Source organism: Phocoena sinus, chromosome 5 (assembly GCF_008692025.1).
Source record: "Phocoena sinus isolate mPhoSin1 chromosome 5, mPhoSin1.pri, whole genome shotgun sequence".
NCBI lineage: Eukaryota > Metazoa > Chordata > Mammalia > Artiodactyla > Phocoenidae > Phocoena > Phocoena sinus.
In genome coordinates this window covers 1,550,915-1,568,139 of record NC_045767.1, presented here as the reverse complement: position 1 = coordinate 1,568,139, position 17,225 = coordinate 1,550,915, and the positions used below count along the sequence as shown (strand labels likewise).

At 54.9% G+C, this 17,225-nt stretch overlaps 1 protein-coding gene across 1 annotated transcript in view; it reads right to left on the bottom strand.

Annotated features, from left to right (window-relative positions):
- The window catches only part of CFAP99 (cilia and flagella associated protein 99), a 36,177-nt gene that overhangs the window by 6,562 nt on the left and 12,390 nt on the right, over positions 1-17,225 (bottom strand). Inside the window, exons 4-10 of the mRNA XM_032633753.1 lie at positions 15,944-16,056; positions 14,251-14,428; positions 11,279-11,359; positions 11,044-11,118; positions 10,071-10,142; positions 9,766-9,857; positions 8,905-9,109 (exon numbers count right to left, since the gene is read on the bottom strand). Coding sequence (XP_032489644.1) covers positions 8,905-9,109; positions 9,766-9,857; positions 10,071-10,142; positions 11,044-11,118; positions 11,279-11,359; positions 14,251-14,428; positions 15,944-16,056 — 816 coding nt within the window. The remainder of the gene's footprint in view (positions 1-8,904; positions 9,110-9,765; positions 9,858-10,070; positions 10,143-11,043; positions 11,119-11,278; positions 11,360-14,250; positions 14,429-15,943; positions 16,057-17,225) is intronic.

Here is a 17,225-nt window from a genome sequence, read left to right as displayed (position 1 = left end):
GGAAATCAACACTGGGTTCTGTGGTGAGGGCCTGGGGGGGGGGGGCGGGGAGTAACTGAATCTACGTCTCAAGAAGAGAAAATTCAGGTGGGCCCAAAACACCCTACCTCTCAAAAGAAAGGATGCCTCCTCGGGCTGCCCTGGTGGCGCCACAACGGTGAGAGGCCCGTGTACCGGTTAAAAAAAAAAAAAAGAAAGAAAGAAAGGATGCCTCCAGGCTCTAGAGGGATGCTGAGAGCACAGAGGCGAGGAAGGGGCTCCCTGCATGGGCCAGGCTGTGGCAACGGAACCTCCTGTGGAGACAAAGTCCCATTAAGAAACGGAGGCCGGGGACTTCCCTGGTGGTCCAGTGGCTAAGACTCCGTGCTCCCAGAGCAGGGGGCCCGGGTTCAATCTCTGATCTGGGAACTAGATCCCGCAGGCACGCCACCGCAACTAAAGATCCTGCACGCCGCAAGGAAGACCTGGCGTAGCTAAATAAATTAATACTAAAAACAAAAAAAAGACACAGAGGCTGTGAAAGTCACCAGTCCAGCATGAATGGCACACGAAAACAATACAATTCCTTTTGTCTTCAAATGTTTAGCGCCGTCTACTCAGGCTACTTTGTTCATAAAACACGCTCATCATCTACATGCGTGTACCTGGACGTTCCAGGTCGGGGAGAGAAGCCTCTGGACCCGTGCCGGATGGTCCAGCCAGAGTCAGCCGGGCTTTGGGGAACACGGCTCGGGGCTCGGGGAGCTGCCCTAATTATGACGCGAGGCCGAGGGTGCCTGGGTGTCGTGGCTGGGCCGCCAGCCCCCACAGGGTGCCCTCTCTCAAGCTGTTCCCTGGAGGTCCACGACTCCTGTGCTTCTGACTGGAGGCCTCTGGCTCACGAGACCCCCGGGGTTGGGAGGGACGGAGCTGGACCTCACCAAGCCGCCATCGAGCCATGGGAGGGGGTGCCGGCCTGTGCGGGCTGGAGCCCCTCCTGCTGACCAGGCGTCAGGACAGGCGGATGAGGGGAGGGGCCGTAGGGGCAGACTGTTCTGTCCTTGCTGTCACAAGAACAGCCCCATGCCAGGAATACTGAGAGAGCCCCAAGGAGTAGAAGGTAGCAGCTCCAAACGCCTTCCCGCCCCCGGGGCAAAGCCTGCCGGAGGGGCCTCCCTCCCTCCCAGCAGCTCTCCTCCCTGGTGGAGCTGCTGCTTCTGCACCGCGGGCGGGTCGCCTGAACACAGTCCCTCTGCCCAGCAAGCCCACTTGTCAGGCCGCGGCTTCCAGTCCAAGCCCTGGCCTCCAGGACCCACCCCTCTGATGGGGTCTTTGCCCCTCCAGGTGGACCTCTGAAGGTGACTCGGGGTGGCTTCTTCCGGGATCCTCTCAGGGTCTCTGGTCAAGGGAAGTGCACGGCTGCTTGACTACAGCCCGCCTTTGCTCTCCACCCACTGCCTCCTGCCTCTGGACTTTTCCATGTGAGTCCAAGGACTTTCAAATTCCAGGGAAGCCGCACGGGATTCGTCGCAGGAAAGCAAGGATGGGTCAACATTAAGAAATCATTAATAGGAATGTTAGTCATAAAAAGAAACAAAATTGAGTTATTTGTAGTGAGGTGGATGGACCTAGAGTCTGTCATACAGAGTGAAGTAAGTCAGAAAGAGAAAAGCAAATACCGTATGCTAACACATATATATGGAATCTAAAAAAAAAAAAAAAATGTTTCTGAAGAACCTAGGGGCAGGACAGGAATAAAGACACAGACGTAGAGAATGGACTTGAGGACACGGGGAGGGGGAAGGGTAAGGTGGGACGAAGTGAGAGAGTGGCGTGGACATATATACACTACCAAATGTAAAATAGATAGCTAGTGGGAAGCAGCCGCATAGCACAGGGAGATCAGCTCGGTGCTTTGTGACCACCTAGAGGGGTGGGATAGGGAGGGTGGGAGGGACGGAGACGCAAGAGGGAAGAGATATGGGAACATATGTATATGTATAGCTGATTCACTTTGTTATAAAGCAGAACCTAACACACCATTGTAAAGCAATTATACTCCAATAAAGATGTTTAAAAAAAAAAGAAATCATTAATATAATTCACCATATTAACAGAGTTAAGGAGAAAAATAATATGATTATCTCCACAGATGCTGCAAAAGCCTTTATCAGAATCGACACCTGGGACTTCCACTTCCGGGAAGATGGAGTAGAGGTGCTTTTCCCTATTCCTCCCACCAGGCACAACTAAAACCCCTGAATATAAATTACTAAACACACAGAAGGCTATGAAAGGCGGAGGGAAGAAGTCTGGCTGGCTGGGACCGTGGGACTTGAAGGATGGCACGGTGTTGGGGGTGGTGGTGCCCCTGGGTCTTCTTTGACCTCATGTGTCCCAGGCTGGGTGCTGGAGGACCCAGAAATGCCATAGGTGCAGACAAAAAAGCCCAACCAAAGCCTGCCAAGGGACCAGGACAGGAGCTGCCTACAGACACAGAAAACTGTGTGACACAACCTGTGCTCCAACCAGACATCACAGGAAAAACCTGAGCAAAGGCTGAGTGAGCGTAAGACTTCTGCCCTCCCCAGATCACGGGGAGGTGGCACAGAGGAGCCTAAGCTGGGACCTGCCCCCGGTGTCAGTGGTGTCAGAGGAGAGCTCATGGCTATCTGGTGTCCACCCCCACCCACGGGAACAAGGGTCCCTCCCGATCCCCACTAAGGTGGTATCAGAGGAGGCTTAGTGCAGAGTGAGGACTCTCACCCCCATGCTTGTCACGTGACAGTGGAGGCCACGTGGGGGGCAGTTATAAGGTACTCCTCCCTCTCCCAGTCAGGGGTGGGTATTTATTGATGGAGGTCTAGCTGGAGCCCTTACCCACAAATCATCAGGGGCCCCCTCTCAGAGGTCAACAGAGGCCACGTGGGGACGGTGGGTTGCTAAGCTCACCTGGCAGTAATGTGGCAGTGCCCCCCTTCCCCTGCCAGAGTGGCGTCAGAGAGAGGCTGCTCAGACAGAAGGCTTAAGTAACATCCACAGTCCTGTAACATAATACCTAGAATGTCCGGGTTTCAATCGAAAATCACTCACCATACCGAAAGCCAGGATGATCTCCAACTGAAAGAAGACACAATCAGTAGAGCACTGAGCTCTAATCTCAGCACTGAGATCACAGATGTTAGATTTGACAATGATTTGTAAAGAAGCCCTCATAAAAATGCAACAAGCAATTACGAAAAAAATCTCAACAAATTTAAAATAAATAGAGCCGAGTATGTTCAACAACCACAATGGAATCAACTAGAAATCAATGATCAAAGGTAACAGAAAAATCTCCAAATGCTTGGAAACTAAACAACATACTTCTAAATAATCCATGGGTCAAAGAGAAAATCTCAAGTGAAATGAAGAAGTACATTGAACTGCATGAAAATGAAATACAACATACCAAAATTTGTGGACACAGCTAAAGCAACAAATAAAGGGAAATGTGTAACACTGAGTGCTTACAATAGAAAAGCAGAAACGTCTCATGTCAATAATCTAAATCCCATCTCAAGAACCTAGAAAAAGAAGAACAAAATAAACTCAAAGCAAGCAGAAGGGAGGAAATAATAAAGAGCAGAAATCAATAACATTGAAAAACAGTAGAGAAAAATCAATGAAACAAGAACCTGGTTTTTTGAAAAGATCAATGAAATTGACAAATCTCTAGCAATTCTAATAGAAAAAAATGAAAAAACTTAAATCACCAATATTCAAGAATGAAACACTTTAGACCCTACAGACATAAAAGAGGATGGTAGGGCTTCCCTGGTGGCACAGTGGTTAAGAATCCGCCTGCCAATGCAGGGGACACGGGTTCGAGCCCTGGTCCGGGAAGATCCCACATGCTGTGTTGCAACTAAGCCCACGAGCCACAACTACTGAAGTCTGCGCGCCTAGAGTCCCTGATCCGCAACAAGAGAATCCACCACAATGAGAAGCCCGTGCACCGCAACGAAGAGTAGCCCCTGCTCATCACAACCAGAGAAAACCCACATGCAGCAACTAAGACCCAACGCAGATAAAAATAAATAAAAAATAAATGATTAATTTTTAAAAATTAAAAAAATAAAAAAGGATGGTAATAGAATATTACAAACAACTCTACATACATGAATTTGGAAACTTAGTGAAATGGACCAATTCCTCAAAAAACACAAACTACTACAGCTTACTCAATATGAAACAGATCATTTGAATAACCCTGTAACTTGTAAGGAAGTTGAATTTCTAATTTAGAAAAGTCAAAAAAGAAACCTCCAAGCCTAGATGATTTCACTAGAGAATCCTACCAAATGTTCAAAGAATTAATACCAATTCTACACAATCTTTCCTAGAAAATAAGAGGAGGAAATGTTTCCAAATTCATTTTATGAAGCTAGAATTACCTGATACCAAAATCAGACAAAAGACATTACAAAAAAGAAAACTACGGGGCTTCCCTGGTGGCACAGTGGTTGAGAGTCCGCCTGCCGATGCAGGGGACACGGGTTCGTGCCCCGGTCCGGGAAGATCCCACATGCCGCGGAGCGGCTGGGCCCGTGAGCCATGGCCGCTGAGCCTGCGCGTCCGGAGCCTGTGCACCGCAATGGGAGAGGCCACAACAGTGAGAGGCCCGCGTACCGGAAAAAAAAACAAAAACAAAAACAAAAAAAAAAAAAAAAAAAAAAAAAAACTACGGACTAACACCCCTTATGAAACTATGTGCAAGAACAACTTTAACAAAATCAAAATCGTAGCAAATAGAATTCAACATATGGAAAAAGAATTATACACCATAATCAAGTGGGGTTTATTCTAGGGATGCAAAGCTGATTCAGTATGTGAAATTCAGTCAGTGTAATCCACCATATTAACTAAATTTTTCTAAAGAAGAAAAATCATTGTTATAAGGCAGAGACTAACACACCATTGTAAAGCAATTATACCCCAATAAAGATGATTAAAAAAAAAATAAAATAAAATAAAGAAGAAAAATCACATGACCGTATCAGTTGATGCAGAGAAACATCTGGCAGAATTTCCTGATAAAAACTTTCAGAATAATAGGAATGGGGGGAACTTCATCAACTTAATAAAGAGCACATCTACAGAAAAACCTACATCTAACATTACACTTAATGGTGAAAGGCTGATTTCCGCCAAGATGGTGAACTAGGCACAAATGTTCTAGCCAGTGCAATAGGCAGAAGAGGAAATAAATAGGCAGATCAGAAAGGAAGAGATAAAACTGTTCTTATTTACAGATTACATGATTGTCTACGGAGAAAACCCCAAGGAATCTACAACTAAATTCCTTGTTTGTCCTAGAAAACTAATAAGGGAGTTCAGCAAGGTCACAGGACACAAAAACAACACACAAAACCAATTGCATTTTTACCTACTAGGATTGAACACATGGCCACCAAAATTAAAAATACAGCACCATTTACAACCACTCAAAAACAATAAAAGAAATACTTCGGTGCAAATCTCACAAAACTTGTATAGGACTTACATACAGAAACCTAAATAACCAGATGAAGGAAATAAAAGATTTAAATAAATGGAGAGACGTAGCGCATTCATGGATTGGAAGACTCAACCGGCTGGCCATCTGAAAACGATTAAAAGTGGACCCAGATCTCGCACCGTGTATAAGAATAAACTTCAAGTGGATAGAGATCCAGATGTAAAACTGAAACTACAGAAATACTAGAAGAAAACATGCGTGAACTCTTGTATAACATGGGTATGGGAAACACCTTGCTAACTATTCAAAACCCAGATACAATGAAAGAAAAGACTGATAAGTTTGATGACATGAAAATTACATTTACATGGCAAAAATACATCATTTAAGCACAGCCAAATGAGTACTTGGAACAAAATATCTGTAACAACATACTATAGTTAAAGGGTTACTTTCCTTAATATATAAAGAACTCTAAGCTCAACAGAAAATGGAGATGGTCAACTAATCTTTGACCAAGGCACCAAGAAAACTCAATGGGGAAAGGATAGTCTCTTCAATAAATGTTGTTGGAAGAGCCAGATATACAGACCCAAAAGAATGAAACTGAGCCCCTATCTTACACCACACACAAGAATCAACTCAAAATGGGTCAGAGGCTTAAATGTAAGACCTGAGACCATAAGACTCCTAGAAGAAAACATAGGGGAAGCGCTTCTTGGCCTTGGTCTTGGAGATTATTTATTTACTTTTGATTTGATACCAAAAGCACAAGTGGGACTACACAAATGAAAAAGTTTCTGCATAGCAAAGGAAACAGTCAACAAAATAAAAAGGCAACCTATGGAATGGGAGAACATATTTGTAAATCCTATATCCAATAAGGGGTTAATGTCCAAAATATATAAGGTACTCCCACAACTCGATAGCAAAATAAAATAGCGTAACCTGATTTTAAAAATGGGCAAAGGACATGAACAAACATTTTTCCAAAGAAGACATACAAACAGCCAACAGGTATACGAAAAGATGCTCCACATCACTAATCATCAGGGAAATGCAAATCAAAGTGACAACGAGATATCACCTCACACCTGTTAGGATGGCCAGCATAAAAAGTCAAAAGATAGCAAATGTTGGCAAAGATACGGAGAAAAGGGACCCTGTGCACTGTTGGTGGGAATGTAAATTGGGGCAGCCACTATGGAAACCAGTATGGAGGTCCCTCAAAACATAAAAAATGGAACTTCCGTATGGCCCAGTAATCCCACTTCTGGAGGTACATCTGAAGGAAATGAAATCACTATGTTGAAGAGACATCTGCATTCCCATGTTCATTGCCGTATTGTTCATGGTAGCCAAGGTACGGAAACAACCTAAGTGTCCATCGATAGATGAACGGATCAAGAAAATGTGCTATACGTACATAATGGAATATTATTATTCCTTATATTATTCCTTATAATATTATTCCGCCTTAAAAAAGGAGGAAATCCTGCCATTTGTGGCAACATGTATGAACCCGGAGGACGTCATGCTGGGTGAAATAAGCCAGACGCAAAGAGACAAATGCCGTCTCATCTCACTTCTGCGGGAATCTAAAAACGTTGAACTCATAGTGACAAAGAGTAGAATGGTAGTTACCAGGGGCTTGGGGGGTGAGGGGGATGGGGAGATGTTGGTCAAAAGGTCAAAACTTGTAGTTAGAAGATGAATAAGCTTTAGGGACCTAACGTACAGCATGGTGACTAGAGTTAACGATAATGTTTTGTACACTTTAAATTTGCTGAGACAGTAGATCTCAGTGTTCTCACCACATGCACAAAAAAGTAACTATGTGTTAATTAGCTTGATTGTGGCAATCACCCCACGATGTATCTGTATATCAAAATATCATATTATACACCTTAAATATATACAAATTTTACTTGTCCATGATACCCCAATAAAACTGGAAAAAAAAAAAAGAAAATGACAAAAGACATGAACAGACAGTTCACAGAAAAAGACACACAAGTGGCTCTTATATGGAAACATCCTCAAATTCACGTTTCATAGATGCAATGCAAATCAGAGCTATACTGAGATCCTATTTCTCACCTCTGAGACTGGCAAAAATTCTTGAATTCAGTACAGTAACCTCTGTGGGTGGGTCAGGGGGATTGGGCCCCTTCCCCCGGCGCTGGGGCCTTGAAGTTCCTGCCCAGGGAAGGTGATGTGGCATCTCTGATAAGACCCCAAAACCCCCAACAAAAACAGCCACAAAGGGCTTCCCTGGTGGCGCAGTGGTTGAGAGTCGGCCTGCCGATGCAGGGGACGTGGGTTCGTGCCCCGGTCCGGGAGGATCCCACAGGCCGCGGAGCGGCTGGGCCCGTGAGCCATGGCCGCTGGGCCTGCGCGTCCGGAGCCTGTGCTCCGCAGCGGGAGAGGCCACAACAGTGAGAGGCCCGCGTACCGCAAAAAAAAAAAAAAAAAAAAAAAAAAAAACCGCCACAAGAACAAGACAGAACCTCCACATCAGCTACTCTGATGGAGCAGTCCCTCCTCTAGCAGTGGACCTCGAAAGGCCACCTCCACAAAGAGGAAGAACGTGCATGACATTACTCGTTGCCGGTAAAGCAGGCTGGGACATTTTATGTTAAGAAAAGGGGAAACAAGAAGTGTGCATACTTGCTTGGAAGGAAAGACAGAAATTCATGAAAATAAGGACTTGGGGTGGAGGTGGAAATGGGCTGTAAGTTACAGACTTACAAGAAGCAAGACTTCTCTGAGGCTATGTGTCATATTGTTTTGACTTTGTATTTTTAAGAAGTGAGCTAAAAAGAAAGGAAAACCAACCCTAACACGAAGAGCAGATACAGACGCGTCTGCCGGGAGAAGTAATTCGCGGGGACCCGGGGCACATCTGCCGACTGGCGGCCCTCAGTAGCACACGGCTAAGGAGAGGGGGCTACGGCTGGGCCTCTGGGCCCTGCAGGCTCCCGCCTCATCTGGGCCGCCGCCAGGCCCACTGGAAGGGACACGGGCAGGGAGGCCCCGGCCAGGACGTCCGTCCTAGGAGGAGGAAGGGCAGGACTGACGTCCAGAGCATCCGAAGTGGAAACGTGGGTGTCCACAGACTCTCTCGCATCTTATGCAAACATGCTGGCCCTCTGGAAGTTTCTGCCAGACCTCAGGTCCTCCCTCACACGTGGATGTGCGGACCAACTGACCGTGCTAGTGGGGGCGGGGGGCAGTCTGGACCAGAAGTGCTGGCCAGACAGTCCACGCAGCCCAGCTGACCCCAGATGCTTCCAGAAGCCCCACCTGGTGAGATGGGGCCAGAGGAAGCACCTCGACGCTGTGGGTTTTAGGAGGAAATGCCTGGGGGCGGCAACCATGGGAACAGCCAGCCCAGGCCCCAGCCACCCCGGCCTGCCCGTCACCTCCTCCTTCTTCTGGTCGGCCTTCTGCTTCTTCTCCTGCACCACCTGCCGCCGTGCCAGGACAGCCTCCTCGCGGCTGAGCTTCCCCTGCAGCCTCCGGCACTCGCCTGTGGCCAGCTGCTCCTCCAGGTCCTTCGCCCGTGTCTTCCTCTGCCACTTGAGGAACTCGGACAGGTCCCCGGCCCCGTCCATGAGCTTATCCAGCCTGGGGAGAGAAGGCAAGAGGCGGGGCTGGGCGTCTCCTGTGGTGGGGCTGCATGGGACACCAGGAGGCCACAGTTCCCCTGGGGGCAGTGGCCTTCACAGGCGTGGGCCGCCCTCTACCAACACCAGCCACCCGCTCCACGCACTGTCCACCCGTCCACCCGTCCCGGTCCTGTGCGTCCGCCCTCCAGCCACATCTCCAGCCCCCATCCACTCGTGTGTGACCCACCTGTCTGGCCATCCGCCACCCCTGCCCACCTGTCCGTCCATCCGCCACCCTCTTGTCCACCTGTGCGTCTGTCCATCCTCTCATCCATCTGATCAGCCACCCAAGCTCCCACCCGCAGCCCAACTCTTGGGGTAAGTGCAGCGGTCTGCAGCCCTGCTGGTAGGGGAGGGAGTATCAGAAAGGGATCCCAGGAGAAGGTGACCCCTCAGGGGGCTTTGGGGTGGGCCAGGCTTCTGCTAAGCCTCCTCCTACCCAGTCCATCTCCCTCACTGAGTGCAGATTATCTTCCTACGATTCAGCTGTGACCCTGACACTGGTCTGCTTGGGTGCCCCCCACCCAAAGCCGCCTCTGCAGGACTGCAGCTGCCAGGCGCCGGCCCCTCTTGCGCTCCCGGAGGGGAGGGGAGGCCAAGGAGCTGCCACCCCACCTCTGCAGCTCTCTCTCCACCTGCCGCTGGTATAAGGCCCCTTCTCGCAGGATGGCAGCAGTGTTCAGCTTGACCGGGGAGTCATCGTTGGGCTGCAGGAGAGAGTAGGGGCCGGCTGTGATGGGGGAGGGGAGCCTCCGAGCAGCAAGTGCCCCTCTGCCCTCCTGCCCCCTCCCCAGCGCTTCCTTCTGCCTCAAGGGCGGGGCTGTCCTCAGGGGAACAGGCCCGGAGGTGGGCCCCAGGGGGCGGGGCCTGGAGCCAAGGCCCCGAGCCGAGCCGAGCCGAGAGTCAGGGGCACCGCTCACCCTGTAGAAGGTCAGTTTCGGAGCCTTGAGGATTCGAGGTGGAAATCGGAGCCGCAGCTTCTCCTTGGAGTCCTATGGGGGTCAGGGCCTGGCACCTGTGCCCACAAGGTGCCCCCAAACACACCCCGGCTGAGCGGGGGGCCCTGCAGCCCTGGGAGGCCTGGCCCACTCCCCTCTGTCCTAACTCCAGCTGCCCACCCACGCGTTCCAGCCCAGCCAGCTCCCTGCACTGGGTCCCCCGCAGCACCTCTGTCCTCCAAGGCCGTCCAGCCGCCCAGGCAGGGGCAGGGAAGGTGCAGAGCCTGCCGGGCCGGGGACCGCAGCTCCTAGTCGGGGGGCTGGAGCCTCTGGGCTCAGGGGCTTCTCCTCCACTGCCCCCGGGGCCGGCCCCCAGGACCTTCCCTGGGCTGCCCCCTCCCAGGCCGCTGCTGCTCTGCAGACACCCTCAGGGTGGGCACCACATCCACGGTGGGCGAGCAGCGGGTATAGCTCCCCACCACAGCACCTCAGCCATCACACCCCGGGTCCTGCTGCTACTATGTGGGGTGCCCACTCTCCTGGGCTGCCCCAACTGCTTGGGGGGCTCACCTCGCCCCGTCCGCCGCCGCCCAGGCGGGTCCGGAGTGGGGGGAGTGGGGAGGCGGGGCCGGGCAGCTCCTCCTGCGTGAGCCTCACTCAGCATCCACCCAGAATGGGCCCTCCCTATCCTGCTCCCTGACTTTCCTTATTGACAAACACACCCTGGGGTTTTCCTCACAGAAACACTAAGTGCTCAGGATGGAAAATCTGGAGACACCCAGGGAAGGAGACGATGCACCTGCCCGCTCGGCCGCACTCAGCCTGGCGGCGCTGGGCCCTGCCCCTCCGTGGCCCTCGAAGTGTGGCCGTGGCCGTGGCACGGGGAGGGACGTGTCTACGACGTGAGAGGAGGCCGCCGGGAAGACCGGCCAGGCTGTGGGTGTGCTGGCGTTACCTCCACCGGGGGCTCCCCTTGGGGCCTGGGCCGCGCGCACCGCATCTCCTCGACGCTGGCCCGCAGAAGCAGCTCCTGAGCACAGAGACAGGCCGCTCCAGCCCGCCGGCCCCCGCGGGTGCCCCGGGCCGCAAAGGCATGGGCCAGCCCCGCCCCCGCCCCCGCCCCTCGCCTCCTCCCCAGCTGCCTTTCGCCCCTGATGCCCCACAGGGGTCTCCGCGTACAGGGGGCCCACCTCAGCCTTGCGGCGATTGTATCTCTTGGTCGTCTCCAGGAGCCGCTGCTCCTTGGGCGGCTGGTAGGTGCTCCTGGGGACCTGGCGGCGCGGCGGAAGGAAGAGCCCGTGGTGAGCCGCGGCATTTTGGAGGGGTGAGTAGAAGTGCCCGCTAGATGTGGGTGAAGGAAGGTGCCAGGGCCAGGAGGGCGGATGGTGGTGCCCTCGCCAGGAGGAGCAGGGCCGGTGGTCACGCGCGGAGGAGGGGGGGGACGCCACGCCAGCAGCAGGAAGGAAGGTGGCCAAGCACAGGGCCCAGGCCCAGCAGATGCTGGAGGGACAGGTAGGGCTGGGAGAGTGTCACGGACCCCAGAAAAGTGAGCTGCTCGTGAGGGGGAGGGGCTGCAGCAGTAACACTGAGACAGCAGGGTGGCTCCTGGAGGGGAGCAGTGTCCACAGCGTGGGTGGGGCAGAGCCCGGCTGGAAATCCCTGAACTCCAGACTCCTAACTCCGTGTCCCCTCCCCTGCACGTCTAATGTTCGTAGGAAACTCATCATCTCCAAACCTGAAACCCTCTCTGCCCCAAAACCCTCCCCTCCCCCAGCCTTGCTGACCCTGACTGCTGTCCATCCCTGGCCCACATCGAGGCCTTGGGGTCCTCCTCGGTGCCCTCCTCAACCCCTCTCGGCCTCTCACAGCCACGTCCACCTCAAAAACTGCCCACCTGCTTCAAGGCCACCCCTCACCTCCCTCCTTGGCCACCACAGCCAGAGGGACCCTGTGAGCCCATATCCTGTCTCTCTGCCCCCTGAACACCTCCCCTCCCATCCCCTCCTTCCCTTCCTGGCTGCCCCCTGACCCTTGGGGGAGGGATGGCACTGCCCCAGGGCCTTTCCACAGGCTTTGCTCTGTCTATGTTCTTCCCCCAGACAAATCCATGACTCATTTGCTCACTTCTCGTTCTTTACCCCACGGTGCTTCTCAGGAGGGCTTTCCTGGCCGTGCCATCCAGAACTCCATGCAGCCCCTCCAACACTTCTTATCTCCTTTCCCTGAAGTATTTTTTCTCCTCAGCATTTTTCACCAGATAACACACCTTACATTTTACTTATCCTTTTTTTCACTGGAACACATGCTCCATGAAGGCACAGTGCCTGGCCCATACTGGGCATCCAGACACATTTGTTGAATGAGTGACCTGGAATGAGCCCTCAACCCAGGAGGCGAAGAGGGTCCTGGGCACAGAGCAGGGCAGGGAGCGTGGAGGGAATGAGCTTATGGTTCCAGCACAGCCATCTGTGGACCCCACGGAAGGAGACGGTCCACCGATATCTCACAGCTCATGCAGCTAAGGAGCAGGGCAGCGGATGGGAAGGGGCCAGGCAGAGAGGGAGAGAGATGCAGGTGGTAAAATGACATGAGGTAAACACGCTTAGACCAGAGGACCTGGGGTCAGAAACGCTGAGGTTCCCACAGATTGGGTAACTGTGGGGTTGCTCAGCAACAAGGCCCATCCGTTATCCTTCTGTCCATCTGCCCATCTGTCCATCCATGTGATCACCCATCCACTCACCTACCCACAATCCATCTGTCATCCACCCACCTACTCACCCAACCACCCACCCATCCACCGTCCATCCATAAACCCATCTATACACCCATCTATTCATCCATCCATCATCCACTCATCCATCCATTTGTCCACCCACCCACTCATCCATTCTCCCACCTACCCACCCATCCACACATCCATCCATCCATCCATCCGACAGATATTTTCCAAGGGTCTGCTCTGAGCCAGGACTGTGCTAGGCACTGGGGATATGGGAAAAGTAAGATGGATGTGGTCTGATAAAAGAGACAGATAATAAATAGACCCACAAATTACTAAACAACTCTAAAATCTAATTGATGCCATGAAGAAAAGGATCTGGGTCAATGAGAAGGAAATTAAGAGAGACCTGATAGGCGAGGGGTTCACGGAAGGCCTCTCTGGGCAGAGACTGTAACGAGACCTGACAGGTGGTGGGAGTGGTCTGGGACCTTGGCACCTCCCAGCACTATCCCCTTACCCTCCATGTAGTACTTAGTTCTTTTGGGGAACCAGATTGGTTCTGGGAAGCCGAGTCCATCACAGATGTTCAGCGTAGAGCCCACGGCCGGTCAGAACGTTACACTCCCAGTCACGTGAGGAGTTCAAGGGTAGACATGCAACCTAAATTGGTCTAATCACACTTTCACAGGATTCTGGACCCTAGATGTCCTCTCATGCCCTGGATGATGTAGTGTGGGTGTGAGGCCTGGATGTTTTGCTACAATGAGGGAAGTTAGCCCAAAGATAAAGTTGACCCTTGGAGGGGACTAGGCGAAGAGAGTCACAGAGAAGCAGCTCTGGAACCCTGATCAAACTATACCTGAAGCCTATCCTACTTCAGCCCTGAGAGTCAGCTGGTCCTCTGTCATCTAAGCCAGACTGAGCTGCTTTTTTCTGTTACTTGTAATACAAAGCATTCTGACCAACAGAAGTCAGCGAGGCAGGGGAGGGAGAGGTAGAGGAAGAGGCCCTAGGCAGATGGGATAGACAGGCAGAGGCCCTGAGGCGCGGATAAGGTCACCCCCGCAGCCCGAGGAGTAGAGACCTCGACCTACACACGCACATACACAGTGGGGAGGGAGCGGTACACTGCCACAGGGTTACAAGCGGGCTCCGAGTGCCAAGTGCAGATGGGCCTGTGCCCCGCAGCCAACAGCTCCACTCCACGCCTACTGACCAGACCTCAGCAGGTGGGGTGCAGGAACCCACTCCACTGGGCAGGCTCTGGGTCAGCTGGGCTTCCCTCTCTGTGGGGTGAGATGGGGCTGGGGAGGGTGATCAAATGCTCCTGCTCTGGTCCGGGCACCCTCAGCCCTGGAAAAGCCCAGCCCCACTGGCCCACACGATCCACTCTCCCTGCCTGGACACCCTAAGCCCACTGTGATCAGCCACACTTACTGGTCTGGTCTTGGCCACCACAGGGACTGGTTCAGGCACTGGGATGGCGCGGGGCCTGGGGGCAGTCAGGTTGAACTCCTTGGGCTCTGTGACCTTGGCCTTGGTCTTTGGAAGAGGGGGCTGATTGGTCAACGGCCCCTGCAGCTGGTTGAGCAGCTCCTGGACCTCTGGCTGCCACCTTGAAGGCAAAGGTGGGAGCGGCCACGTAGGGTGACTTCCTAAGCACGCCAACAAGGGAACAGCCCCTCGGGACCTGAAGGACCCCCAAGAGCTTGGGTCTGCCTGGGGGCAGGTAGCGGTGGGACCAACAGCCGCCCTTCACTCACGGGTGCCGGCTCCCCACACCCCAGAGCCACATGCACCAGCGTTCCCCTAGCACGGAGGAGGAGACTGAGGCCCAGCGGCATCCTCATCCTGGGTGGGGGGAGCGGGAGGATAGGGACAGGGTGGGTCCCTGCTGCAGGAATCCGGGGGCTCCGAGGACCCATGGAGCTAATCTGGTCCCCAGCAGGTGGCACAGGGGGAGGAAGCCAGGAGCAGGGAGCAGGCTGGTGATTCAAAAGGAAGGTCCGTGGAGCTGTGCCAGCAACAGGGGGAGCTGGGCTTCGAGAGGGGGACGGGGCGGGGGGAGAGTCTCAGAGTCTCGAGGTGGGGGGCCCCGGGGCAGGGGCTTGAGAAGGGCCCTACTGGGCTGCCCCAAAGTCTGGGCCCCCTCCGTGCCTCCACTCCAGCCCACCACTGCCCACCTGGCCGGTGACCCTCCTGCAGGGCTCCCCTGGGGAGACAGCTTGGTTTGAACTGCTCCTGCCCCAGCCTGAGGACCAAGGTCACCAGGGGGAGGAAGGGCATGTCTGAGGGCCAACAGGGAGTGTGGTCTCGGGAGGGGCAGTGGGGGAAGGGACAGGTCTGTGATGGGGCTGGTCACAGAGCGAGCAGGGAAGGCTGCATATGGGGTGCTGGACAGGGACACAGGGCCCCGCAGGCCCAGCCCTGCGGACAGGCAGCAAGTCCAGCCTGGCGGGGACAAAGACGTCCCCCTGGTGAAGGGGCAGCTTTGGGGGACACCCCGCTGCCCAGGGCCGGGGCCTCCTCTCCCACACATAGCTGGCATCTCAGGGGTCTGCTTGTGCCAGAACCCTCTGCCTGCCTGTCCCAGCGGGATGAAGTGGCTCCCCCAGCCCCGTCAGAAGGGAAACAGCTGGAGAAGGCAGCTGCACCCTGGCCCTAGCAGGCCTCTCCCCAGAGACCCCTGAGCCGGCCCTCTGCCTGGGGGTCCTGGCCTGTACCAGCAAAACCAGCGTGGGCCGGAGCCTGCCACGGGAGAGGCAGGGCAAGGCAGAGGGCAGCTCTGGGGTGCCAGGCCCAGGAGTGGCACCCTGGAGGCAGCTGGGGAAGAGATGTGGGCCGGAGCCCATCGGAGGCTGTTGCTGCCTCAGCTCCCCGCCCCACGTCCACCCCTGCATCCCCGGACCAGGGCCGGACCAGCAGGGTCCCTGCAGGGTCCCTGCAGCAAGGTGGCACCGGCACAGCGCCCTCCTCAGCCAGTGGGCTCCAGGGCAGAAGGGGCCAGCTCCCGCCCCCCTGATCCGGCTGGTCCTAAAGCCAATGGCCGTCAGGCCCTGCTGGCCTTTGGCTGGCTGCCCGCGTGGATGTCCCACACCCCTGCACCGGGTCAGGGCCCTGCGCTGCCCACCTCATCAGGGGGTCGATCCATTGCTCCTTCACGTGGGTGGTCTCGTAGATGAGGCTCCACTCATCCTTGATCCATGAGCCCAGGTTCAAGGGGTTGAAGAGGAACCCCAGGAACTGAGGGAAGAGGGAGCCGTGGGGGTCAGGTGCCTCCACAGGGAGAGTCAGGGCCGAGGGGACAGGCGTGGCCATCGCCCCCCGAGGGGAGCGCAGCCCACAGCAGGCAAGGGGCCCCACCCCGCTCGCCCCCTCCTGCTGGGCTGGGGGAGCTGCCCCTCACTCGCCGGGGCTCCCGCCTGAGCCAGTGGGTCCCTGCCTGCCGTGGGCCCCCGGGCTCCAACCCCTCGCACCCTCTGTGGACCTGGGCCGACTCCTGCTGGAGAAGCCTGTCTGCCCCTCTCGGGTTGAGTGGCTCCTGGAGCAGTGAAGGCCGCACGTGGGGCCTGGTGGGCTGAGCAGGCGTCCCTGCAGCCATGGTGAACTCGAGTGGCTGAGCCAGGGGGCAGCGGTGGGCAAGCGCAGGGTCTCTGGTCCCCACGGCTGCCTCCCCAGGGGGGCCGCTGCCCCCCAGCCGTGTGCTCACTCCCGCCTCCCCTCAGGCCTCCCCGCCCTTCTTCACGGAGCAGCAGCCAGGTGTCCTTCTAGAGCCTTCCACAGCTTCCCACTTGGCAGCCTGGTCCCTGCTCACCCCACCCCACCCCAGGGGCCTCTCCTCAGCTTCCCCACCCTACCCCGCTCAGTCCCCCCACCTCTCTCCCACCCACTCTTTCAGCCCCGCTCCCACTTCCTGTCAGAAGGAGGCAGTCAGCCCTGGTAGCTGGGCCCTGGGGTCTCTGCACTCCCCCTCCCAGCCCCCCCCCGCCCCCGCCACCAGTAGCTGGGCCCTGGGGTCTCTGCACTCCCTGTCCCAGCCCACCCCTCCATCCCCAAGCCCCCTCCTCCCACGCAGTGCAGCTGGTCTGTTGACCCCCACCTGGGGACATACTGCCCCCCGCCCTGGGGCTAGGGCCCTCCTAAAGGGGGCCTCCTTCTCTCTGGGGGTGCGGTGGAGGCAGCCCCCTCAGGGAACGGGCTGGAATGGGGGTGGGTTTCCGGGTGGGTTCCCTGCCATCCAGAGGATTCCAGCATGTGAGTGTGAGCGTCCTTGGAGGGAACAGCATTGCCAGAACCCCTCCAGGTGCTGTCCCAGGGCCAGTCCCCCTAGAATGCCCACATACAGCACTGTCTCCCAAGGAGACTGCAGCCAAGGCTGCCCAAGCACCAGCTCATCTGACCACAGTGGTGAC